The sequence below is a fragment of the Sander lucioperca genome, chromosome 17, assembly GCF_008315115.2.
Source record: "Sander lucioperca isolate FBNREF2018 chromosome 17, SLUC_FBN_1.2, whole genome shotgun sequence".
NCBI lineage: Eukaryota > Metazoa > Chordata > Actinopteri > Perciformes > Percidae > Sander > Sander lucioperca.
The window spans coordinates 25152274-25178416 of NC_050189.1; the positions used below are offsets into that span (position 1 = coordinate 25152274).

General features: G+C 40.1%; 3 protein-coding genes and 1 non-coding gene across 6 annotated transcripts; 1 reads left to right on the forward strand and 3 right to left on the reverse strand.

Annotated features, from left to right (window-relative positions):
• Nucleotides 1–73: 73 nt before the first annotated feature.
• haus6 (HAUS augmin-like complex, subunit 6) lies at nucleotides 74–8011 on the reverse strand. Of its 2 annotated transcripts, none has more exons than XM_035993757.1 (16): nucleotides 7422–8011; nucleotides 7161–7256; nucleotides 6992–7070; nucleotides 6607–6739; nucleotides 6267–6411; nucleotides 4497–4559; nucleotides 4354–4411; nucleotides 3957–4130; nucleotides 3586–3782; nucleotides 3133–3262; nucleotides 2844–2946; nucleotides 2696–2759; nucleotides 2053–2182; nucleotides 1821–1919; nucleotides 1418–1553; nucleotides 74–1218 (listed from the first exon to the last, which is right to left on the reverse strand). In XM_035993757.1, the coding sequence occupies exons 1-16, from the start codon at nucleotides 7559–7561 to the stop codon at nucleotides 491–493; spliced, it is 2475 nt and encodes an 824-aa protein (XP_035849650.1). In that variant the 5' UTR covers nucleotides 7562–8011; the 3' UTR covers nucleotides 74–490. The 2 variants fall into 2 exon arrangements, with proteins under 2 accessions (XP_035849650.1, XP_031140850.1); XM_031284990.2 differs by having other exon boundaries at nucleotides 2053–2188.
• LOC116039945 lies at nucleotides 2453–2583 on the reverse strand. The gene has a single exon (XR_004102538.1).
• On the forward strand, nucleotides 3577–23674 carry zdhhc21 (zinc finger DHHC-type palmitoyltransferase 21). 2 transcript variants are annotated; one of them, XM_031284993.2, is made up of 9 exons: nucleotides 3577–3589; nucleotides 17427–17466; nucleotides 18249–18426; nucleotides 18583–18681; nucleotides 18940–19051; nucleotides 19276–19414; nucleotides 19699–19815; nucleotides 20449–20492; nucleotides 21083–23674. In XM_031284993.2, exons 3-9 carry the CDS (start codon nucleotides 18273–18275, stop codon nucleotides 21213–21215), a joined length of 798 nt encoding a protein of 265 aa, XP_031140853.1. In that variant the 5' UTR covers nucleotides 3577–3589; nucleotides 17427–17466; nucleotides 18249–18272; the 3' UTR covers nucleotides 21216–23674. The 2 variants fall into 2 exon arrangements, with proteins under 2 accessions (XP_031140853.1, XP_031140854.1); XM_031284994.2 differs by lacking the exon at nucleotides 3577–3589 and having other exon boundaries at nucleotides 18223–18426.
• Nucleotides 8847–14551, reverse strand: plaa (phospholipase A2-activating protein). Its single transcript, XM_031284991.2, has 14 exons — nucleotides 14287–14551; nucleotides 13643–13836; nucleotides 13376–13476; nucleotides 13035–13155; nucleotides 12489–12656; nucleotides 12184–12319; nucleotides 11820–11989; nucleotides 11514–11665; nucleotides 11209–11428; nucleotides 10991–11056; nucleotides 10823–10894; nucleotides 10496–10603; nucleotides 9731–9901; nucleotides 8847–9543 (listed from the first exon to the last, which is right to left on the reverse strand). Exons 1-14 carry the CDS (start codon nucleotides 14433–14435, stop codon nucleotides 8975–8977), a joined length of 2397 nt encoding a protein of 798 aa, XP_031140851.1. The 5' UTR covers nucleotides 14436–14551; the 3' UTR covers nucleotides 8847–8974.
• Nucleotides 23675–26143: the final 2469 nt, after the last annotated feature.

Consider the following 26143-nt stretch of genomic DNA (forward strand, 5'->3'; position numbering starts at 1 on the left):
TTCATCATACTGATTTGTTTCAGTCTGCAGCTGATTTACACACTTTTTTTTGAATGTTAAAGCCGACATTTAAGAAAATCTACAACTTTATTCAACCTGACAGACCATGGTCCCTTTCACATTGGTGGTCACATACCTACAAAGACATTTACATCTCGTTCAAGACATTGTGTGGTTAGAAACCATGCTGATAGTGCAATGCAGATGTTGGAGGCAGAAAAGCTCGTCATTGATACAAACACTGTTACCCAACCAGAGCCTGGAAATTAAGGTGCCAAGTTGCTCTCCTATACAGGTATAACATTTATATACACACACACGTAAATGAGCAATATCTTACAATTTTATTAAGCAGTTCATGTCTTACCATTTTAAATGCACAGAAAAGAAAGTTACAAAAGTAGGTTATGTGCAAATTTGTTAGAGGTCTATTAAAATTAGGGAGAGTTTTGACAGTCAAGGATAAAAAGTGGTCTTGATATGAATGTAGTTAACACTTCATGTCATCTATCGGGGAGAATGTGATCAGTTTTGGGAGGCTGTACTCCTGCTTCTTTGGGGGTGAAGGAGTCTCCAGTGCGTCTAGGTCCAGAGAGAAGACCTTGTCTGTAGCTTCCACTAATTTTGCAGGCTCCATTAGCCAGTCTTTGTCCAAACCAGAGACTGTGTGTCCCGACAGAAGACACTCAGGTGTCCTCTTCCTGCCTTCCATGAAGGAGCAGTCATCGCACGCCTGCTGGATCTGACCCAGATAATGACGTGGGGTTAGTGCTGATTGCATCACCTCAGTCTCCAGAGAGGGGATTAGGAGCTTATCATCCTCCTCACTCTTCAAATCCACCGCTTCATCGTCGAGGCTCAGCAGACTGTCACAGCTCGACATTTCAGGGAGTGTTTCATGATCGAGGCTGAACTGGACCGCACTGCTGCCAGTGCCACTAGGGCTGTCGAGAGCCTCGGCATTAAAGGTGTCCCAGAACAGAGCGGATTTAAGGGAGACTCCATGCTGGCTGACAGGGGGGCTGCTGTGGCTTGTCAAAGGAGGGGTGATACGGCAAGAGTCACTCTGGGAGGAAGCATCGGGGCTCAGCAACACGTTGTGCTCATCGAGGGGAGTGAGCCGCCCTGCTATACCGTTGTTAAACTTGGCCAACTGCCCCATTTTCTCAGCTTCGTCTTCCTCAACTGCCTTGCGCCAGGAGCTCTTCACATCCAGAACTTGGGGCGCGGTGGGGGGGTGGGGGGAGAGAAACACATTTTAATTTACCAACTGAAAATAAGGGGATTAAAAAGGCAAAACTGTTCCAGTTTTATGAGGCCACATTCTTTGGTCTTTAACCATCATGCCATCCTAGATAAGCACTCCCATTCATGTGTTCACACAGAATTCACAAAAATGCAATAGCTCACGACTTACTCAAGCTCTCAGGTGTACGTGGCAGCTGCTTTCTAGCAGAGAAGGGACCTCTATGAAGAGTGCCGAGAAGGCCATCCAAGTCCATAACCTTGGCCCTGCCTTCTGGAGGACTGGTTGTAGTTACAGCATCTGCAAACTAACACACACAAACCCTTTAGTCAGGACTGGGTCTCTGAGCCCAATTTGTGCATCTCAAGGCCACATTCCTCCTCATTCAAGACTTTGACAACAATCCATACAGCTTAAAAAAAAAAAAAAAAAAAAAAAAATGCTGTGTAAGGATTGTTAATATATCAGTTTGTGTTTTTCTGAATTATATAAACTTCAAACAGTATTTATAAAATTCTGAGCTCTGGCATTTCAGCCTTAGACACTTTCATTAGTTTGAAAGTCATCACTATACCTGATCAGCGAGGTTATCACATTCCATGTCTAATATCCGAGTCTCGTTCCTCATGGGAGTCACCTTCTGATCAACATGGGCCGTCTTCCTCACACTAGCCTAAAAACAAGTAGAGCTTTGTTACATACAGTTTATCACAAGAACTGGTGCTCACAAATTCAAAGGGTGGCATTTATCCACTAAACAGGAGTTTAATTTAACTCAAAACAGAGGTTAGCTGAAATATACTAGCCTGAGGTGGTGGTACTGATGGAGCCCTCAGAGGAGGGGATGGGGTGTCAAAAAGCCAGTCCAGAGAGGTATTTGCTTTTGATGACACTTGAGTGTTAACAGGACTTTCAGTCCTTTCAGCCGTTGCAGGGCTAGAGCTGTTTCAAAGACAAATGGTTTGATGTATTATTCAAAAACAGGTTCGTATAGTGTAATGCACTGCGCACACAGTAAAGAGTAATTTCCATTATATTTTCCTCACAATGCAGTAAAGCTCAGGTACAGTGAAAGCAACGAGAGCATCTTAACGTAGCTAATAATGGCTCATGTACTTTTTACCCAAGGTATTATACAATGTCTACAATGACACTACCAAGTCAACTGTACACGCTTCTATAGTTTAATAACCAATGAATCAATCAGAGTGTCTGCTCCGTATCTGTCCGTGGCGATTTCTCTCAATTCGCCGCGGTCATCAGAGAGCATGGATGCTTTAGGGAGGACTAGTGACGGACAGAGCACTGCTCAGGACTGCCCAGGTATCTGCCTCCCATCAGAAGCCAATACACCAAACATTTCAAATAACGCATTATGAAAAAAGATGAGAAATGTTGACTTTAAGCTTACATTTCCCTTATGAGCTGTTCAAATATAGGTTTCATTACCTCTTCGGTTTAGAAGAACTAGGGGGGGCACCTTTCTGTGATTTACTCTCCGCAGGCTTCTCCTCTGAAAACGTGTAAGAAGCATGATTAGAACAAAACTGCGATGTGAATACATTGCCCACTATTTATGTAATCTGATTTTGCTCACCGAGAAGCTTTGCAGGATACTGAGAGAAGACACTACTCCTGTAACTAGCGTCAGCTGCCGGTTCAAAAGACAGTGGAGCCATTGGTGACAGGAAGCCAAGAGCCTTAAAAAAAAAAAAAAAAAAGAGACAAAAAAAATTAATTAAATTAGGATATGCAACTACAGTGAAACATTTAATACTACCAAAACAATAACGTGACAAATGTATCATTTCTCGTTCCCCTTTAAAAAGTACAGACTATACTGTTACGGTAGCAAGCCAAGTTCAAAAACCCCAAGGGCCACTCACAGGATCTTCATTCAGAAATGATAATAGGGGTGTGTCTTTCAGGGTATCCATCCACTTCCTGTCCCATGCAGCTTCCAACTCTCTGATGGTACTCCTGACCTCAGGAATTTCTTCCTTGGAAATCCTCTGTCTGGGGAGGGAGGAATAAATAAAATAAACATACATATATACTGGTACTCAAGGTCATCCAACTTTCAGTTAGCACACACATACTATTAAGATTAAGTCTTCCATGATTTTAAATGTTCCATTAACTATAGAAGTTTCCAAACCACAAATAGTTAAAGGTTTATAGAAAGATCCAACTCAGAAAGCAAAAACAAAAAAATAATCGAGAAATCCAAAATTAAAATACTCTAGTGTGATTAATTTCTACCAATCAAGTCATTGTGCTGAAGATCAGACAGGTTGGATAGAGTGCATTCTGTCAAGTGTGTGTGGGTGACTGTATACCTGAGTAGTTGGAGGTTCTGCAGTGCACGGGCCATCTGCTGACATTTTTCCTGCAGGTGCTGAGGACTGAGCTGAGGCTTGGAGGCATGAGAGACCCGACATCGCTCCTCCCTCAGGAGCTGCAGCGTGTGCTTTGTCAGCTCCAACACACACAGGACGTTCAACTGGCCAGCCTCATACACATTCCCTGAACTCAACTGGAAAACATGCGTGAGGTTACAGTGAGAAAAGGCAAGGGAAAAAAAAAAAAAAAAAGAAAAAAAAAAGGAAACTATGGACTCCGAGCCAAATTAATAAAAGTAATGTGCTGTGTATAGGAATTAACAGGCCACCATTAACAGAGTGACCTGTGGCATTATCTTTACTCTCACCTGATGTGGGAGCTGTTCAATTCTCTCCAGCAGACTGCGAGGAATGTTGAGGGTTCGATCTGTACCGTCCAGGACATACTGATCCACTTCCCCCTTCAAAACACTTTCCACTGCATGCTGTTCCTCTTTGATAGTCGACAGCATTCTATCAATATCCGACCACAAGGAGCGCACCTGAGGACAACAAAGTACTAATGTGAGCTCTTAAAATCTCAGTAGAGCACTTCTTTCCTAAACTCATCTCAATATAAGAATGTCACCTAACCTCTGGCAAATTGGCACAGGTACAGATTTTTTGTATTATTAGGCAGGACACTTGCCATAAGCAGCACTGTTGAAATATCTTAACACAAGACGTACAAATCACGTCTTATGTTTTACAAACAAAATGACATACCATTTGGGTCTTCTCAGCTGAAGAATCTCCCTCCTGTGTAGAGTCACTGCTGTGAAGTCTGAAAGTAGATAAGGCAGATTGAACAATCTGGACTAAGAACATTGAAGTCAGAAGTACTGAGAAAAAAAATAAAATATACATACTTAAGTAGCTCATCATACTTGGGACCTTCTGCTCTGATGTCCCTCATGGACTTCACCAGGAGCCTTGAAAACAGGGATAACAAAATACTTTGTACCAGTAGTAGAAACTGACTTCCATGTGCAAAACAGAAAACCATAAAATTAACTTAACCTTGTGTTGTCTTCCTGTCAACCTTGGGAAGGAGGAAAAAAATAAATAAAAATAAAAAAAATAAAAAAAAAGATGTTCGACGCCTTTTTTCAGTTTGTTTTTGCTTTTTCCAACGTTTAATAGTAAGTTTTCTTCTACACATTTTCAGCGCTTATTTCTACATCCCATTTTTTCCTGATATAAAAACAAAAATTAAAAACTGGCCAATGTGACCCGAAGTCAACACAAGGGTTAAAAGTTCTAAATGCACATTTCTAGAATCTTCAACAATGTAGCGGTCTCTGTACACGGTTTCAAAAGGACTTTTTTTCAGCAGACACTATTTGATAGCAGTTGAAGCACAGGGCTTACTGGGACACTGCATGTAACAGCCATCGTTAAGAAAAATTTGTTTCACCTGTGGACACTGACTGAACACATCCAATAGCTGCCAACTGGCCTCGTTAACCATAGGGTTACTAATTAGATCACAAGACACAGGTGGGGCTTGAAACAAATGGCCTATGAAACATGCACTATCAAGAGCAGCGATACAAGATTTAAAAAAAAACCTCTGAAAAGTTAGCTCATTGCAGTGATAATATTCAGCAAGGTAAAAAATATATATAACCACACTACAAGAACAGATGAAGAAATAGTAAAAATATTTCCACATACTGAGAGCAACAGGCTATATAGCTATACATTAAACATGCCTTATTAAAATTCCCAACATGTTAGGTTAGTGTGTGAAAAAAATAAAGGAATGACAAAACATTTCCCCTTAAGTGTCATCATGGACTACTGCTATTCACAGAGCTCAAACTATTACAATGAATACGTATAGGAAATGCACAACATTACATTTGCAGCATGGTTGCTACTGCTGAATCTAGAAAAGAAGTTATTTTAATTAAATTACTGTAATTAGAATTTCATAAAAAGTTTTATTTACAATTGTATTAGTTTTAGTAACGGTTGTATTTACTAAACTAATTTACTACACACATTTTTCATTTTTTGTAATGGCAGACTTGAATAAGTCAGTTTAATTTTGTTGCCATAACCTCAGCTAACAAGTGGAATATTTATTAGGTTTACTGTTGTAGTTTTGTAGAAAGCTTCCATCTACTGATGCAAATATGAAATAACATCTAGTTCTGTCCAGCCTCCAAGATGGAACTGCCAAGTAGAGATGTTCTGATACCGATACTAGTATCGGTATCGGCTCCGATACTGCCTAAAATGTTGGTATCAGTATCGGCAAGTATCTGATACCATGTAAGAAAGCCCTAAAGAAAATCTACATTAAAAGTAGTTTATTTGTTCTTTTTCCGTTATAATGGATTGTCAAACTGGATAATAAAAGAAAGTTCTGTGGTGTTCATTGTTTGTGTTTGTTCATGTTTCACATAGAGTTTAACCTGAGCCAGACTGACAACAAAGATAGATAGATTCTAGAAGATAGAAATCATATCACATCCATACAGGGATAGTAGTATACAGTTAAAACATAATAAAATATGACACACTGGTATCGGATCGGCACTCGGTATCGGCCGATACACAAGTTCAGGTATCAGAATCGGGAAGCAAAAAAATGGCATCGGACCATTTCTACTGCCAACAAAAGGACTTACTGTGCTTGTCTCTGGTACTCGTGAAGAAAGCGGTCCTGATTCACTCCAGCTTTCAAAAAACGGGTAGTAATCAGGTTGAGTCTCTTCACTGCCATGGCCAGGGAGGAAGCGGGATTTGCTGCAGCCTCAGGAACCCAACTGTCATCTGACAATATTCAAGAATATTTGATAGTCTTTTGAGTGCTAACTCCATGAAGAATTAAATTAAACTAAGTGAAACAACACCTGGCTATTGTTGTGTCATTCTACACTTTGGGATTGAAGTCAGATTGTCAATATGAGGTACTGGTATAGAAAAAAAAAAGAAAGAAAAAAAACATTATTTTCTAACTAGACCCACCTGCAGTGAATGTCTTCATTTCCTGCAGCATGACGTGACTGGCCAAATTAAACATCAAGCTGATAAACTTGGGGCCTCCGGGTGAGAGGAACAAGGATGCTACCACTTTGGATCCTGCATTTCCAGTTTCATCCTACACATTTCAAAACAAGATGGGTATCACTAAATTATGTAGTATACTAAACGACAGAAGCAGCACCTGTGACAAATATATTTTAGGCATTTGATCAGTGATGCAAAAAACTTCATTTGCATAAAGGTGAACATTTTTAACTTATGAAAAATTCGACTGGAAGTTATTTACTTAAAAGAAAAAAAATGGGGTATTTGTGAAATACTGGACAGAAGAAGATGAACATAAAAGTAAAAACACTCAAATTCTTACCATAATTTCTCGCAGCCAAGCGCAGGTAACTTTGCGAAACTCAGCATCTGCTTTGTGGTTCAAAACAGGCCAGCAGTGCCTAACCCAAAGCAAATGTTTTATCGTTTTGACAATGAACCCTACACACTTCTACAAATGACTGGCAAAAGTTGATCATGTCTAACTTTACCTGTATGTCTCGTTAAATCGTGCCGGGTTGAGTCTCTCCAACAGGAAATGGGTTACTATGTAGAAGGCATCCTTGTTTGGTTTGTCGAACATATTCCTATTGGCCACAAAATAACATTTAACCTTGTTAGAATAAAGCTTAACGTCGAGTAATGTGAATGGCAACTTAAGGTTAAATGTTACTTCAAGTGAAAGCAGCCACATTAACTAACTAGCTAACATTATGCAGTATTAATGTTTTCCACGACAACAGCAGACTTACGGTCCCAGGTTGATGTGTTTAACGTTTATGTTAGTTTTGCCGATTAGCGACAATGCAGCGTCTGGTTGAAGTCCGAGTCCGAGAAGAGCAAACCAGAGATATTTCCCATTCTTTTTCTGCAACAATGCCGGGTTCGCCATTATTCCCAGTTGGATAAAGCAGTGTGAGAGTCTAACGTAACGGTGGCGACTGGTCAAAAACCCAGCCTGGCTAGCTTTAGCTGCTAGCTAGCTAACACAAAGTTCACTGTTGGCTAACTTGTTTTGAGTTTGTCAAAATACATTTAAGACTGTTATTAAATCAACAAACACTGTCGAGGGAGAGTTACGTGTTACAAAAACATACGTTACGTTTGATTTCACTTTTGTTAAACTAAGTTTCACACATTGTCATGAAAACGAAGCCGCAGTAAGAACACCAAACCGCCAATTTTTTTTCCAATAACTACCCCGGATGTTGTTAACAAATACTTCCGGTGAGCGAATAACACCAAGCTTTAGCTTTTGTGTACCGATGGTTTATTAAGTTGCCTAGACTCAGATTCGACCATAAAATAAAGAAACATGGGCTTCCTAGCGGCACTGCATGTCTCACTTTATGGACCTTTTTCACAGCAGACATTTGACTTGTCATAGTAGGAAAAGCACAGCTGAAATTGATCACCTTTAATGATGGCTCAATTCCATCAAGTGTCCCAGTAAGCTATTTCAGTGAGTCAGCATGCACAATACCAGGGCCTCACCTAAGTGGAATGCAGCCATCATTAATGGCGTTGAATACACCTGTGCTTTTCCCATTGACATATATAAAGGCTTTTCCTACTATGACATGTCAACATGTCTGCCGTGAAAAAGGTCTATTAACCCACAGTCAACTGAGAAGTAACACAATAAAATACCGTACATTTGTTTTATGGGAGGACATCGTGGTACAAAGATGACTCATTTTATTCAATGTTGGACAAGGGGAATTGGTTCTAGAGTATGTATCCAACAAAGAAGTGAAGAAACATACAAGCCTCAGGCTCATTTTAGTAGTTGATAAACCAAGACCACCATTACCAAGCTTTAAAAAAATATTGCATCGCAATGTAAATAGACCTCTTTTCCCGAATGAATAGCCTGCAGGTTAGCCATCTTACCTGTCAGGACGTTGAGCAATTAAAATATCCATGTCACTCACCAAAGTTGTTTTTTCCCCAGCTTCAATTTGCATTTCACTTTCCCTGCAATACCACATTTTAGTGAGTTAAAGTGTAAGATGGTAGTATGAAATACAATTAAACATGTTTAAGGGCAAGACATATATTTAACTTTACACAGTGTATTGTTAATAGTTTATAAATCTTTATCCTACATTTACCCAACAAATGAGTCAAGGGGCTTTGGAAAGGTGGTGTAGTAATAAAAACACAGGCTAAGCATATGCAGATTTCATTTGTCCTTTTTTTTTTTATTGCAGAACATACAAGTATTTAAGTCTCCACTACAACTGATTAGTCAGAACAGAGTGATAGTAAGAAACAAGTGCTCTTTTTTTTCTAATCATTTACATCATTGTAGTTCTTTTAAAACCAGCTGGCAACATTCAGCCACCTTAGATGGATCAGACACTGATGAGTACTTGGAAATCTGAGAGTTGACCCCCAGGGAGCGAGCCAGGTCCTGGGCTGTCTGGTCTGAGGCCACAGTGGTTCCCAAGGCCACCAGCAGCCTAAACACAGCCTCCTTGTCTTGTACCGTCTCCAGAGCTCTACTGGCCACAGACAGGCACTGGGCCTTGGCCTCGAGATCGGGTTGGCCGTGCAGGCAGCCAGCGTAGTTAAGCAACAGAGTGGCCAGAGCAACGTGGATGTTCTTATTGCAGATTGTGGCCAGGTCGGCAGCATGCGATAGCACTGTTTCACGCTGGGCCATGAGGAGGGCTCGGCCGTGCCTGCCACTAAAGCAGTTACACAGAGTCCGCAGCGCCAGCATCTGGTTGGCAGGACGCCCCTCAGGCCTCATCAGGCTCAGCAGGTGGTTGCACAGCTGGACTCCCTCTGCCTCTCCACAGAGAGTCTCGTTAACCTGTGGGTGGCGCACTGCCAGCCTCATAATGTCCAGGATAGGAAACACGAGGTCTGAAGTCCAGGGGGGAGGAAAGGAGAGTTTGGTTAGTGAACATTAATGAACTAAAGAACCTTAAATCATGTTAAGCCTTCTGCTTTTGATAATTACTCAGCAGAAATTATAAAAATCAATCCACAAAAATTAAATGAAAAAAACAACAAAACTATCATAAATTGGGTTGGAATGCTGTTGTTGTACCTTCAGGCCAGTGAGAGGCCTTCCACAGCACGCTGATCTCTTGGATGCTTGGGGGAGACATGGAGGAGTTGGGCTCAGAGACAGACACCAGCAGCCTCTGAAGGCTTTCCAGAATCTCTTCGGAAAGCTTGTGCTCCGGAGGGGCACCTCCATTTAGCTCCTTTACCTTGGCTGGTGTGGAAAGAACAAGTCATTGACCCCGACACAGTGAATAAGCTTTAATGAACCAAGTGAAATGGCATTTTGGTACAAAATCTTCCATGACAAGAAATTAATTGGAAATGTTTACTTTTAAAGATGCTTATATTTGGTATCAAATCTTAGGCTTTTAAAAAACAAAAAATAAAAAGACTAAATAAGCAACATACAAGAAAAAAGTTATTCTGCTTCATCGGCATGGTGTTGGTGTGGTTTGATCAGATTTTATTGACAGCGCCCACCAACTGTCATCAGATTCTAATTCATTATTGCTGAATCACCTTTTCCCAACTGAGCCCCACCCACTACAGACCAGTTAGAAGAGCAGATATTAGATAGATAAGTACAGAAATCTCTAATGTGACATAATCAAAACTAACCTAGGCAGGAAAATAATGTGTTCACATAGGGCCCCATTACTCAGTAAAAAGCTGAAAAAAAGGTTTTCAGGGCTTTTTGACAAAAAGCTCAAATCCATTAATAAAGTTCTTAGAAATGTTTGTCATTCACAACTGACACGTGTAGACTGTAGAGGCACATCATCAAACCCATACTTGAAATGCTCACCAATGATCTGCGAGGAATTGGCTTGCTCAAAGGTCACACCATCAGTCTTGGGGAAGTAGATGTTAGTTGCCGTCTGTCTGAGGGCTGCTGAGGAATAGGCGCCTCCTCCTGCAGAGTAGAGAAGAGTATGATCCCTCAACATTAAAAGATTATTAATAGGAGAACTGTGTTCATGGGTCTGCCACTGAACAGCTGTCACAAACAAATCCCTGGTCTTCACTCGACACAAGCAGTATGACCTCAGTATCTCAGTTGTTCAAGAGAGTTGGTTTAGTTTGTCTAATGTTTAAACTGAGCTGTCCACAATTCCTTTTGTTAGTAACTCACCTGTGAAGGGATCTGCCACACCTGAAGGAGCACTTGGGTTCGGACCCGACCCTGGGATGTAGCGACCGGAGCCTGTTGGGAGGAAAAAAAAAAAAAAAAAAACAGCTGTAAAAAGAACATCTCTGATGATTTCTTAGTGAAAAAAATCTTTAAGTAAACGTACTGTACCTGTGAAAGGATCAGCTCCAAAGCCAGGTCCACCATCAGAAGCCCCGGGGATATACCGAGCTCCTCCTGTCGGATGAAGAGAAAAAACACCTTTAGGAAAATCCAAATTCAGTCTAATAACCTTTAAATATTGTAAAGAACATATAAAGCATGTACAGTATATAAGCTGAAAGGGAGAAAAACAAGTAGCTATCTAACTATCTATCTTTTGGCCTTACCAGTGAATGGGTCACCACCAGCCGGCTGGGCTGGTCCCACCACATGTCCTTTGGTGTTCTCTATTATAAAATTGGCGACCTGGTCGAGGAACATGGGGCTGAGGTCATTCTTCTGCAAAAAGTTGTGCGCTGTCAGCCAAGGGTCCTCTGACACATTGTAAGGCAGCTTCATGGACGGCCCTCCTTCATTCACGTCAATGGTGAAAACGTAGTCGTATTCCTGAGGGGAGGATCCGGAGTCATTCTCTTGACTGTACTCATGTGTGCATGCATAGTTTGCCTTCTCAATAAGCTTGCGGTCTTACCTTTCCTTCATACATAACATTCTTGGAAGTCTGTTGGTTTGAGCCTCCGACCACATCTCCGATTTTCATCCAGCGGTCATCACTGACACTCCACTGATATGCCTCCACCTTCTGTCCATCTTTAATCAGACGCGTCTGTCCGTCACGATTCCCTGGTGGAAATAAGCAAACAAATCTTGACACAGAAATAGCAATGGCACTTATTCACTATCAGAGTGAATTGTGCAATCTTGGGTGTGTACAGTATGAACCAGAAATACCAGATACAGTGATCATGATCAAATACATCTCGGTCTATTTTCGTACCAGGCTCAACGAGGTGTTCCCTTCCAGGAAGGTCCTCCATTTTAATGTCTCCGAAGTCGCCAGTCTTGGGGTCAATGGTGGTTTTGGCGAGTTCATCCTCAAAAGCCTGCAGGTCCTCTGCACTCGCTATGCGGTCCTCAGCTTCCGTAAACACGCGGATAATGCCATCACTGTGGGCAGAGGAGCAACATCCGGGTTAGCCACAAAACTACTTACTGTACTGTGTATGTTCATCGATGAGTCTCCACCACTTTGTGGAAATGCAGGAGTCAGAAACGTGGTGATTAAACATTTTGTGGTGTGACACGATTCAGAAATTGATTATGTGTTGACCACACATTGGCACACCAAATGCAGTTCTTACCTGGCCCCGATAGCTATATCACCATTAGGTAGAATGCAGCAGCACCAGACAGACTGGGCAGGCAGACGGATTGTCTGAGAGCACTCTCCCTGCCTCCATATCCTCAATGTCCTGTCCTCTCCTGTGCTTATGAAATCTGAGGGGAAAAGCATCAGTCTAAGGTCAGGGTGAGCCAGCTACCATCTTACAGCAGGAAAACAAATGGATGCTAGTTCAATAAACACACACACACACACACACCCCCACACGTCTTCCATTCTGCTCTTTCATAGGGATTTAAATATCATATATATAAATAAACAAACCTTGGCCATTGGGGAAGACAGCTAAGCTGTAGATGTAGTTGGTGTGGCTGTAATAGACCTGTACACATTCGCCTGTCACCAGCCACCTTCTGATACTCGTGTCATTGCTGCAAGAGAAGAACTCAATGTTGCTGATCACTGCCAGTCCCCTTACACAGTCCTCATGGCCTAAAAGGGAAGCAAAACAGGTTGGGTCTTAATCATGGATTTTAAACATAAAGCCCATTGACCACCAGACAAGTGTTTTGAATTATTGTGGTTGATTAGATTAACATGATTAGCCCAAATGATGATACAATTTACAATTTGAATTTTTGATCTGACATAATTTCATTAATTCATTCACATCAGTTTTGCTGGCTAAAAGCAGGTAAAGTTACAAGGACTGAGGGTGGACTGCTTACAATAACCAGATATAAGAGGCAAGTTTAAAAACAATCCTACTCATCAACAGCCACAGTTACACTTTTATTCACACACACTGGTCTAATAAATCAAAGACAAAAATATTTTGTTCACTTATATCAACAACCTGCAAACTCTCACCTGTAAATGTCTTCTCACAACGGCCAGCTTTCCAAAGCTTTATGGTCTTATCTGCTGATCCAGACAGCATAAGGCCTTGTTCAGGTAAGATGACCACTGCCCACACTGCTGCAGAGTGGCCCTGTAGCAAAATTAACAAGCCAAGATTTTGCTCCGTCACACCGCCCTTTAATATTTTTGCTTGTTACAGGTGCATAGATGAAATCAATATCAAAAGATATTGTAAAAGTGAAAATGTCAACCATAGTCAGTGTTAGGGAAGACATCATTTGACAAACTACCTCTTAGGGAAAACTCTCCCACGAAAAGTTCAGTGTAAGATCACAGAAGCTTCAGCATACCTGCAAGGTCATCATGCACTTCTCATTGAGCCAGACTTTGGCTGTGGTGTCCCAGGAACCGCTCAAAAGTGTCCCAAACTTCCCAGAAGACAGAGTGCAAACTGTGGAGATTAAACGTAAGAAAGCTGGAATGAGCACACTGAGGCAAATTCCTAACTAAGTATAGCAAAAAGTATTGAATCTTTAAACCAGATAAACTGCAGATATGCTTGACTTAATGGCAAATAAAAGCAGAACAAATTAGATTATTAGTGAGGCACAACTCACCTGTGTTTTTGTGACCCGTGAGAGTGAATAGGGGCTGTGATTGGTCCATTGTGAAAACACATATATTATTATCATTTCCACCTGTGGCAATGAGTCCTCGAGGATATGTTTCACTAGGTGCAATGATGCATACACAGGATACAAAATTGGAGTGGCCAGACATACTATGCATCTCTGTGAAACCTTGGTCTGGGCTGTCAAGAGAAGGGGAAAGAGAGAAAGACATCTTAAGGGAACGGAGTTACTTGTGTTGGAACAAGTGGTTGACAATTGTGTGGCTGATAATTGCAAAAAATGTCAGTAAATGAACTGACAGACAAAAGACAAGTCTAACGATAAATCTGGTGGACTTTAGCACGCACTCGATCATCCGCGCTGTGTATACTGAGAGTTGCAGTTGAATGAATGACAAAGCTAATTTGAGTAAACGTTAGCAAACCGCTTACTAGCCAACTTAGCTAGCTAACGTTACCAACGTTAACACGGATAAATTAATAGTAAGTAACTTCCCTGGGGGTTGTTAATTGGCTTGATACTTTTCTTGGTCAGGGCACCTTTTCTGATAACATATTTACTTATAAACTGAACTAAATCCTAGCCAACCACCACAATTAGTTAGCCAGTAGCAGGCTAATGCTAGCTACCTTGAGTTTGGTACCCAGACTCTTCCGGTTCGATCTCTGGACACAGACACAAAAGCTCCCTCTGGAAAAACAGCAGATGCGAGTCCCCTGACGTCCATTTCGTGGCCTGGGATGGAGCACCTGAGTTTGTATGAGTTCAATGATGCCATTTTGACCCAACAACACGATGAAACTAGCTACCACAGTAGAGTTATGCTAAGCGGCGTTGCTGTCAACAAACACCGGCCGCTAATGCTAGCGGAAGTTGAATTACGTCACTGACATGCCATGAACTGACCATTACGATGAAATGCGACGTTACTGTAGCCAAATATGCGGACATGTTACAGTAGTGCTTGTTCCTCCTGTGGTGATATGGATGAAACACTATCACACCTATTTTTTGAATGTGAGAAAACTAAAACATTTCTCAGTGACTTAATAGTCACCTTTTTGATCCACCTTACTCTCTTACCGTAAAATATTTTCTTTTTTATTATGATAATCCTGATATTAACACTTTGGAATATGTAGTGAACTTTTTTGTTTTGCAAGCTAAGTTTTTTTATCCATAAACAGAAATGGCAAAAGGGACAGCCTTCCTTCCAGGTATTTAAATTAGAAATAGATTTGCTCCTTAAATCACTTATATACACACACATAATTATACACATATAATTAAAAATAACCAAACAAATATGTCTCCTCTACACAGTTTGGAAATCCTGAACAGTTTTCCTCTTTGTTTTGTTTTGTGTGTGATATGTTTTTTGTTTTTGTTGTTGTATGCGTCTTGTTTATGTATGGAAAACATGTTTTTGTGTATTTGTATCTAAGCATCAATACAAATAAAAAAAAAAAAACAGTGTACAGGACATTCATGGAGTCATAGGACAATGTACAGGACAGTCACTGAGTCACAGGACAGTGTCTTGGAGTCACAGGACAGTGTACAGGACAGTGTCTGACTGTCCCAGGACAGTCATGGTGTCACAGGACAGTGTCTTGGAGTCACAGGACAGTGTACAGGACAGTCATGGAGTCACAGGGCAGTGTCTGGGAGTCACAGGACAATGTACAGGACAGTCATGGAGTCACAGGACAGTGTCTTGGAGTCACAGGACAGTGTACAGGACAGTGTCTGACTGTCCCGGGACAGTCATGGAGTCACAGGACAGTGTCTTGAAGTCACAGGACAGTATACAAGGACAGTCATGGAGTCACAGGACAGTGTCTTGGAGTCACAGGACAGTGTACAGGACAGTGTCTGACTGTCCCGGGACAGTCATGGAGTCACAGGACAGTGTCTTGGAGTCACAGGACAGTATACAAGGACAGTCATGGAGTCACAGGACAGTGTCTTGGAGTCACAGGACAGTGTACAGGACAGTGTCTGACTGTCCCGGGACAGTCATGGAGTCACAGGACAGTGCCTTGGAGTCACAGGACAGTATACAGGACAGTCATGGAGTCACAGGACAGTGTACAGGACAGTGTCTTGGAGTCACAGCACAGTGTGCTGCTTGAGAGTGAAGACCGGTCTTGTTTGGCTCTTTAATGAGTATGATGCCGAGCTGTTTTATAATTCATGTTTTTGTAACATGTTGTATAATAATTTACACAGTACTGTTAATGGAGGCGGGGAATTAACGTCAATATCGTTATATTGCTTCAAGTAAAATGTATAATAATAATATAATAAGTTAATAATAAGTTTCAAGCCTTAATGTTGTCGACAGAGTGTAGGCTATTCACAAATTCGTTTTAAGCCTCTACATCAGGGGTCACCAACCTTTTTCAAACTGAGAGCTACTTCATGGGTACTGAGTCATACGAAGGGCTACCAGTTTGATACACTCTTCTGAAATAACAAATTTGCTCAGTTTGCCTTTAGTTATATATGATTATTAATGATTAATAGTCATCTATGTGAAGACACTGAAAACGTTAATGATTTCTCATTATCAATAATTATCAACAATGACTTAACAAGGTGGGAAACAGATAATATCAATATTCAATTTTCATTTTTAGAACAGGCCTGAGGGCTACTCATGTGGTCCTTGGGGGCTACCTGGTGCCCCCTGCTCTACATGTATTTCACCAGAAGGCGGCAGCAGACTGTTTTCCCTCTTGCCGCTGGTGCACTGCGCTCTTAAGTCCCCCGCCCACCTGTCCACGGCATCAAGCTGCCGCAGAACAATACAAACGGAAACTACAAATGTTGTCGTTCAAATAAAAGCCTAAGTGGTGTACACACAGACATAAAACAATGGGTGCACAGTTAAATCAGAGCTCCAGCATTCAGCAGCTCCCACCCAAAGAGTAAAAGAGAGTAAAACATGTTCTCCAAATATTTTGGTTATCTGGAACAATCACCAGTAGCAAACCACCAAGATTATAGGCCTATGTGAAGTCTGTTAACCAGCATTACATGAAGTCTCTAGTCTCACATTGCCAAACCTATCTCTACTGATAGATAGATAGATAGATAGATAGATAGATAGTATGCCTTATGACATATAACATGCATTCATTCAACGGTATAATCAGTTGTCAATTAGTCCCAATGGTAAATTATGATATTGTAGCAGCCATCACAATTAAAAAAAGGCAACATAAGGAAACTCAAATATGTAATTAAGAAAGTAAAATAGAAATTAAACAATAAATTGCTTAATTGGAATTGCATGGAGCACTGAACTATTTCATTAACCTATAAAGATACAGAAGCTCAATATTTGCTTAAAAAGGGATTGCTTGAAAGGCCAATCGATTATCATACTTGCTCATTCATTTTCCGTCAGCGTTGGTTTTATTTGTTTTTCATAGTTTCTTTGTAGCAAATTAAAATACCTACAAATCAACAAAAAAAAACATAAATTAAATCTACCAAATACGCCACTGTTCAGAGGGCTACTTGTTATTATCAAATGTGTTTTATGTAGTACTAGAATATAATCCAATAACAAACGTGTTTTATTTTTTTAAATACAAATCAACCGGAAAATGTTTTTTTTTTTTTTGTATTGCATCCTGCAGGTAGCAAATCCACTGTTCCTGTCCGGCCGGTCCATCCAGCCATGGATGTATTAAGAGGGTCCAGCCCTTCTTATATACAGTCTATGGTCCAGCCCACAAAGGCTCGGATGAGGAAGTAGTTCTACTGATACGTGCGTTAAGTAAGACAGCAACTGAAAAGTATGTATCTTTTTTATTTTCGCGAAGGAAATCATGGCTGACGCTACACACGTTGAATTTTGTAATTTTGAACGCGAGGGCATTATATCACGCTAGCCCGCTGATGTTAGCCTACATAGTAAAGCTTTTTACCATAACGTTATAGCCAAGCCCCTCTCGGCTGTCAGTGCTATCAGTTGAATGATGGAGCAGGCGAGGTTTTGCAATAACAAGGGCTTTAATGCAGACTAGCAGGGTTATAAGAGCTGCTTACACTTAGAGTATGGTAATTTAGACTGGGTTATATTAGCAGAGAATGTTATAATGCTAATGTAAGAAATATGTGTAAGTTGTTAGTTAATGCTGGGCTTGTTTCTAGACACCTGCTTTATAGCAGAGTAGTGGCGGTAGTAGGCCTGTGTTGAGGTTTCATCTCATGACCTATTTCAGAAAGCATGACCCAATGTGCCCTCCTCAGTACATGTCAGATCATGGTGGTATCTCGATCCTATTATTTTGCTGTTGGTTAGTGATCTATACATAATATCTTTCACTGTCATGTAACAGTATTTTGGGCAAAGTCTCACAGCTTTGTGATGCATACTAACACTGGTGATGATGATGATGGTATCATAGAAACCATACAACAATCACAGAAAAACATGTGTCAGGTTTGTTATGTGTGAGAGCACAGGGAATGTTTAGTCAGCCAGTTCCTGTCTGTTATCTGGAGATCTATTTCCAGTCATCAAATAAAATGGAGATTTGCATCTGTTGGTGTGTTGGGGTAGGCTGCACTGTAGGTTTCACCCGGAGTGCCAGCAGCCATGAAGCTTCGACTACACTTTGTGGTGGACCCCATGGGCTGGCTGTGTATCAGCGTGGTGTTTGGGATCTGGCTCTACAACACTTTCTTCATTCCTAAACTGGTTCTACTTCCACACTACAATGAGGGACACATCCCATGGACCATAGTTGTTTGTGAGTTTCCTTGTTCCCACTGTAGGAATTTCTATTAATAATAACATTTCTCAACTATTTTTGGGCAGAACCACTGAAAACAAGTAATTGGAATTTCTGACTAGGCTGTATGAATCACACACTTTAAGTCAAATTAACCACTGTGTATTCCCTCAGGTTATTACATAGCATCAGCACTCTGCCTAGCAGCCCTATTCAGAGCTTCCACAGCAGATCCCGGCCGTCTTCCTGTGGACCCCAACATACCTCACTCTGGTATGGACACATAATCCAGTGTGTCAGGCTGTGCACATTTAACTGTTTATCCATGAATCTTCATTCCTGTAACTGAACATAGTCGATCTAGCATTTTCATTCTCTACCAGTTTTGTTCCTCATATTAATTGATATCAGCTAATACTTTCAACAGTAAATAGGTTTGCATATGGTATTACTGTGTCACTATGTCTGCTACTAATGCCAATTCTACCAGTAGTAACCAACAAATGACTCATTGTTGTTGTTATGTTACAGAGCGAGAGCACTGGGAGTTGTGCAATAAGTGCAACTTAATGAGACCTAAAAGGTCCCACCACTGCAGTCGCTGTGGCCATTGTGTACGCAGGATGGACCACCACTGTCCTTGGTAAGGACACACACACACACACACACTCATGAAGGTGTTACGTTATTAGACACCTATTAAAAACAGTGTTGGAAAGTAGAAATAAATAGGAATACAACAAAATGCAAAATCACTCAACATTTTATGAAATATATAGTTGCTTTGCAGGCTTTTGCTGCGAATATAATTCTGGGAGAACATTTATTTTCATGGACACATCTTAAATCCTGTTTATTTACTTCCAGGATCAATAACTGTGTGGGAGAAGACAACCACTGGCTCTTCCTGCAGCTCTGTTTCTACACTCAGGTTCTCAGTTTGTTCACCCTGGTGCTGGACTTCTGCCAGTACTATTACTTTCAGCCACTGACAGGAGTAGACCAGGTACATACTATTCTCAGTTAGCAGAAAAATGTTTTTTCTTTTAGAGCTTACAGACTGCATTTCATACATGCATGTGTAGCAATTTGGACTGCTATTCACTGTATTTATTTAGTTGTCTTAAGTACTATGTGACGATGCTAAATGCTTTGTTTCATCCTGTAAAGATCAGCTATGACACCAATATAAAAGTTCATATTTTACTATGAAAAAGTCATCACATAGAGCTTTGAGATGATAAGAGGATTTTACAACAAAGGGCTGACGTTGTGTTTTTCTTCTGCAAGGAGAAGTTTACAACACGCCATGAACTGGCTCTGCTGCGAGTCTCAACGCTCATGGGTTTAGTCATGTTTGGTGGCATGACTAGCATGTTTTACACTCAGATGGCAGGCATCCTCTCTGTGAGTACTGAGTAATGACTAGACGTCTCATTACCTTGTTTTAAATGGCATTTACTGCTGTAATTATGTAATGTGATTATGTCTTCTCTTAACAGACTGGAGCAACTATTTCCAAGCTAATGTAACTGTTTAGCGTTACTTTGTAGGATCTATCAAATATGCATGAAGGGTATTTGCTGTGTAATTTAGCATGTTTGTCTTATTGAAGCAAGTTCTGTCTCTTTAAGAACAATCCCGCAAACTAGGCAGCAGCACTAAGCTGCAGACAGAAAACAAAAGACATAATACACAAAAATAAAACAATCAATGCCAGTAATGGAGTGATCAATAGAAAAAAAAACAAGAGGGAAAGTCTGGGGGTCAGGCTGTTTGTGTTTGTATGTTTGTATTAATATCTTGCAGGTAAAGGGTTGACATCGTTTTATTATAAGCCAAAGTGATTTACAGGCTTTCATCAAGAATTTTGGCAGAGCCGTAATGTTAAAAACGTCTATACTTAGCCTCCATGATAAGGTGGGAAACAGCAAGCTGGTATTTAGAGAAAAGTGTTTAATAGATGGAGCTGTCTACAGGAGCAATAGATGAATTAATCCTCTCATTTTGCATTGTTCTCGCCTTTTTTCTCCCTTACAGGATACCACCACCATTGAGAAAATGGCTCTGTTCTCAAAGGAAATGTGAGTCTGTTTAGCTCTGTTTGTCCTTATGCCCCCCTTATCCGCTTTCTTGCCGAGAGTTAGTTTAGAAGATTTACACCACCACCACACCATGTCTGTCCATTCAATGTGAAGCTGGAGCTAGCATAGCTAAGCATAAGGACTGGAAACAGGGGGAAACCGTTAGCCTGGCTCTCTCCAAAGGTAACATGTAAATACACCTACCAGCATCTCCAAAGCTCTCTCAAAACATTATATCTTGTTTGTTTAACCTGTACAAAAACTAATTTGTGGTTTTAAGGGGGATTCTGTGCTGGACTATTTCTTAGCTGGGCACAGTGACTTCCTGGAGTTTTGACATCACATTGAGGTTGTCAGGCAATCAACAGAGACTCCAAACGAGAACGTAATGTGTTAATTAGTGAGCTTTGATGCTGCTTGTAGGCGGATTTTGTTACCTCCGGACAAAGCGGGGCTATCTGTGTCCCCCTGTTTACGGTCTTTATGCTAAGCTAACTGGCTGCTAGCTCCAGCTTCAGCTTGAAAGTGGTATCACTCTCACACAGTCAGTTTTAACATTAAAAATGGCCTTTTTTGTATCTTCTTTTCAGATATGGCTCAAAGAAATCTTGGCAGTGGGCGCTAGCCGAAGTTTGCGGCACTCGCTGGAAACTCCTGTGGCTCATCCCGCTCCGAAACAGACAGCCGCTCCAGGCCAGCCACCACTTCCGCACCCACGTGTAGGCTGGTAACTCTACAGTTCCTCCTGTCTGCACAGATGTTATAGCGGCTGTCATGATGAAACGCTGTATGCACACGTAAAAATCCATCTGTTCGCCTTCACCGTCCTCTTTTGTGCTATGGGAGCTAGGCAGCAGTCTTGGTTTGTTGATACTCTAAGCTTTTTTTGCCTTTCTCTACAAGGCCCAGACTGGCAGTAAACAGGGTCAACAAACACCTATGGGAGTGATGGGAAAATGTTGCTTTTTTTACTCACTGTGACTGCTATTTTTTAGCATTTGGAAACCACTTTAAATGGCTAATTGCATCAGAAGGATGGCAGTCTTCACCTGAAAGCAGCTGGCGAAAGGGACCCCTCTCAGGTTACTTTAACAAAGAGCCTTTCCTACTGACCTTTAATCAGCTACAGACAGAACCAGTGTGTCTATTAGAAAGGCAGTTTTTTTCATATAAAGTTTGTGCCTTGTTTCTTTAAACTATGTTAACCTTTTTATTTATCATGCATGAGCTGTGTTTTTTTTTGTTGATATTTTCTGGTTGATTATCTTCCAGTTTGGAAATGTCTTGTGAATAGTGAAGGAATCTGCCGCCAACTGCATTGCTTTAATTGGTGATCATTTGATGATTCATGAATGTTTTTTTGCATTGTTCTATGAACGTTTTATCTATGAAATGATGTTTTATGAAGCATGGCCATAGAACAAAGTTCTTAACTTGAAGGCTGATTTGTGACACTATTATGACAGAAAATGACAGCAGTTGACCATGAAAATTAGAAACAAGTTTATGCTATCAATCTTAGGCTGTATATGTTCTAATCAAACGTGCTGTATAATCAAGTTGATTCTCTGAGTATAACAAACATTCCACAGCCAATTCATATCATTGCCTGATCATAATCTGTTATGAAATCCTCATTAATGGGGTTAGAGTGCCACACACTATCCTCAAAGATAACTTAAATCACGCTGTTTATCTTAAAAGAATGGTTCGACATTTTGGGAAATACACTTTTTCGCTTTCTTGCCAAGTGTAAGATGAGAAGATATATACTTTCATGTCAGAAAGTGTAAACGATCTTCTTATCTAACTCATGGCAAGAAAGCAAATACATGTAATTTACAAAATATCGAATGATTCCTACAAATCGCTGTCATAGTTAGGTCTTAAATGTGTCTTGTGGCTTTATAAATGCGTATCTTTATAAGTAATACAAAAACTAGCAGATTAGTCTACGTGTGGTGACATACAGCTAGTTGACACTTGACACAACACTGAGTTATTTATGGTGTTTTTTTGCTGTAACGCTATGGTACTGTTAAGAGATTTGTTTGAATTATTTAACAGGATACTTAAGGAGAAGATAGTACAGTGCATATTAACACTGGCATAGCGTGGTTGTCATTGTATATAATACTTTGCAATCCCATAGCTAAACCTGTACAAAAACAAAGCTTGCCATGTGTGGTAAATATATAACAGTATCGTTGTAGTTTTAAGTGCCTTTCTAGGTCTTCTTTTTTCTTTCACGGTACATAATTATCATGTTGGTCTCCATAAAAGCCAAAGACCTGGGGAAATGTTGCATTAGTGTTTTAGTAAATGCATGTTTTACCAAATTTCTGAAGGTAGCCATTCAATATTATGCACTGATTTACACAATAACACTGTCTGTTTCACTGCATCATTGGCACTCTTAAAAGAAAGTCTCCACTTAAAGTTATTGTATTTTATGTATAGCTTCTGTTTTAGTCATATCTTAAATCAGATTGTTTGTATTCACATGAGTGTGTGTTGATCACTTTGCTCAGTGGTTTTTATAACTCAGATTCAGGTTCTTGGATGTTTGTGTGAATTATTATTTTGATTTCAGTTTGTTTGGTGGTGGGATAATGGGGTGGGCAAATGTGTGTGATTGACAAATAAGGGGTACTGATAGTTTACATTCAATTTATTTTACAAATATGTTTTTAAAGCAATAAGCATTATAAGTAAAGCCATCTGTAGTGTTACAACAGTAGTGAAAAATCTGATATGTATTGTATCTGTAAGTATGTAAACTGGGTTTCACTTATTACTCACTAACCAGTGATTACCCAACTTACACGTGTCAATACTTCAGTAAACTCAGCCACGATTAGCACTACTGTAGCTGCTGTGTACAGTTTTACAGTATATCTTTATTTAACAACATGTCAGCCTCAACGCCTCATGTTGTTAGGAACAGCATAACAGACAGGCTTGAGTTTGTTTGATTTGAACCAAGAGCTGTGGGAGACTGGAGGTGGGAGCAACTCACAGCTGGGGGAGTTGGTGTCCCCCAGGGCTCTCAGTTTGTATCTGGGCAGTTTGCTTCACATTGTTCATTTGCTGTTTTTGGAATGTGTTTTTAAGCATTTTTTTATTCATACCTCAAACACTGGAGCAGTTAAGTTTTGTAAAATAAATAATTACACCACAAATATGTTATCCATTTATCTATGCATAAAAAGCCTATGGAAATTTGATTCTTCAATTTTTTTCAGCTTGCCATCTAGAAACCTAATTTTCGCTGCAGCTGAGGCTTTCATTTAATTGGAACTAATTAGCTAAATTAGGGTAGCACATGATGTCAGTATTTTCAGAAGCAGCATTATCAGCATTTATGTTAATCATTCATATACTGTACTACATACTGCTCTAGCATCACTTTATAAACTCTTGTAACAGTAGCTATAGCATTTTAGCCGAAGAGCAAACACTAACAAAGTTAGTTAGCTAAGCTAACACCACTTAGTTAACAGGCAATATGTTTCTATCGTCATAACATTATCTTAATCTTTCAGTGAATGTCTCTATTCTTCTTGAAGTAGATATGTCTTGACATGATTACTATATTTTGTCAGTTTTGAGGCTAGAGACTCTTTCATGTCTTGGAAGCTAGATATGACAACAGTGGGTGAGAAGGACATTAACGCTACCTACTTTTGAAGAGCAATGTGTAAATAGAAGAAGATGGAGCATATTCAAAGACTGCAGACACATTGCTTCCCTTTGTCTATTAAGTGATGTAACCATCCGTAAAATGTGTAATGTGATGACACAGAGGACCACTCAGACATGACAAGATTGATCCTTTTGACCTGTTGAACACACAATAGGCTACTTCAGAGAATACCTACAGTATTAGCTGTTTAAACCTTAAAAGAGTAGCATTTGAATGGACTCATAATGTTTTCTGCCATGGACAAAGTATCCACTTTAAACAAACAGACAAAAGTTTTATTCTAATTCTCAGCCAATTTTTCGGTTTGATTATGTGTCTGTCACAATAAGAGCCCAAGAAGCAGTTCAGCTGTCTCCAACCAAATGGTCATTTTCCTGAACAGTCCCAGTGAGGCGTGTGTAATGTGTGCATGATCCGTGAACATAATCTATGTGTGTTGTCTAAAATGGTTACATGTTTAAACATACACTGAACATACGCAAATGTAGTCACGCACACCCATTTTATTGCCCTCAGCAACCCCAACTAGCTTGTCTTGACCAACCAGAAACCTTGATTTGTCCCCAACAAGTTCATCAACACCATGGTTCTTAATGTTATCAGGTTACCAGCCACCAAAATAAGACCACATAATAGCGGTGAGGGTAAAAATAAATTTAATTAGAACATTACATTACACTATTCATGAAATTTAAATATCCCTCCTTTTCTAAGGGATCTCCTCAATTCTGTAAAGGACACCTCATGATCCTCAGACCACACGATGGGCACCTATAAAATACATTATCAGGGTTAAATATTACCAAACATAGCTGTCCTCAATTACCTAATATTTGTATGCCATCCCTCTTGCAGTATTATGGCTGATGCTTGATCTTGATGGAGATGCTTCACAATATCTTTGAAGATATGTCAATTAGTACAGATGAATTAAAAAAACATATTGTCCTGGTCTATTGTTTTTCAGAACTAACATCTTAACCAGTTTTTGTACAAATATTATTAACACACACACACCAGTGTATTTCCATGAGCCTGGGGTGAAATTTAATTAATGAGTCTGGGCTTTGGGACAGTAAAATTGAAGGAGTCCTGTCTAGATAATAGCAGTCTGCAGCTGCCTGGGTTAAATGTGCTCTTAATCTCTGGTAATGGTTGGTCAACTGGACTAATTAAATAAGTGACCACCTGCTACTTACAGTCTATGACATCTGGCTGAACAAAAGAAATAATTAGCCACATGCTTGATAAACATAAACTATGCTCGGAACAGTTATCTCTCAGATGCAAGGCTGTTTACCTGTCTAGGATTGGAGTTAGTGGCTTGGCGTGTTCTGCTGCAATTTTGCCAAGCCGAGACAAGGATTAAGTCTCAGAGATGGAAGATAGAATTTATGATCGGATCACAAAAAGTATTGGTAGCATGGTCATTTTTAGATTTCTATCCATATGGGCCATATATCCTTTATGACTAGGTGATTAGTCATCCCCAACATCAGTTGCTTTGCTTAGAATGTAGTTCTTCTGTGAAGATCCCATATGTTTGATAAGCAACAATTTGTAGTTGTTGTTGTTGGTGTTTCTTATCATTCACAAACTTTTATGTATCCATAAAATGCTACATAAAACAATCCAATCAGCTTTTCAAATCTTTCAAATAAACTTTCTCAGTAACCTTACTCTCTGATTCCACTTTGACATAGTAAGAAACCTTTATTGTATTGTTTTACACTGTTCATGAAGGCATAATTACATTTTTTTTAGACCTCAGCGAGTCACGTGGACGGGTTGCCAGTGGCAGGTGTCTGCTACGTTCCTCCATTTTCAGCTCCGCAGCTGAACTTCCTGAACATGGAGGTATTGATTGGCCTATTGATTTTCAAATAAGCTCTTGTTAGAAAGTAGAAATCCAATTAAAAGTTGAACTTGAAACAGTTAATCCAAT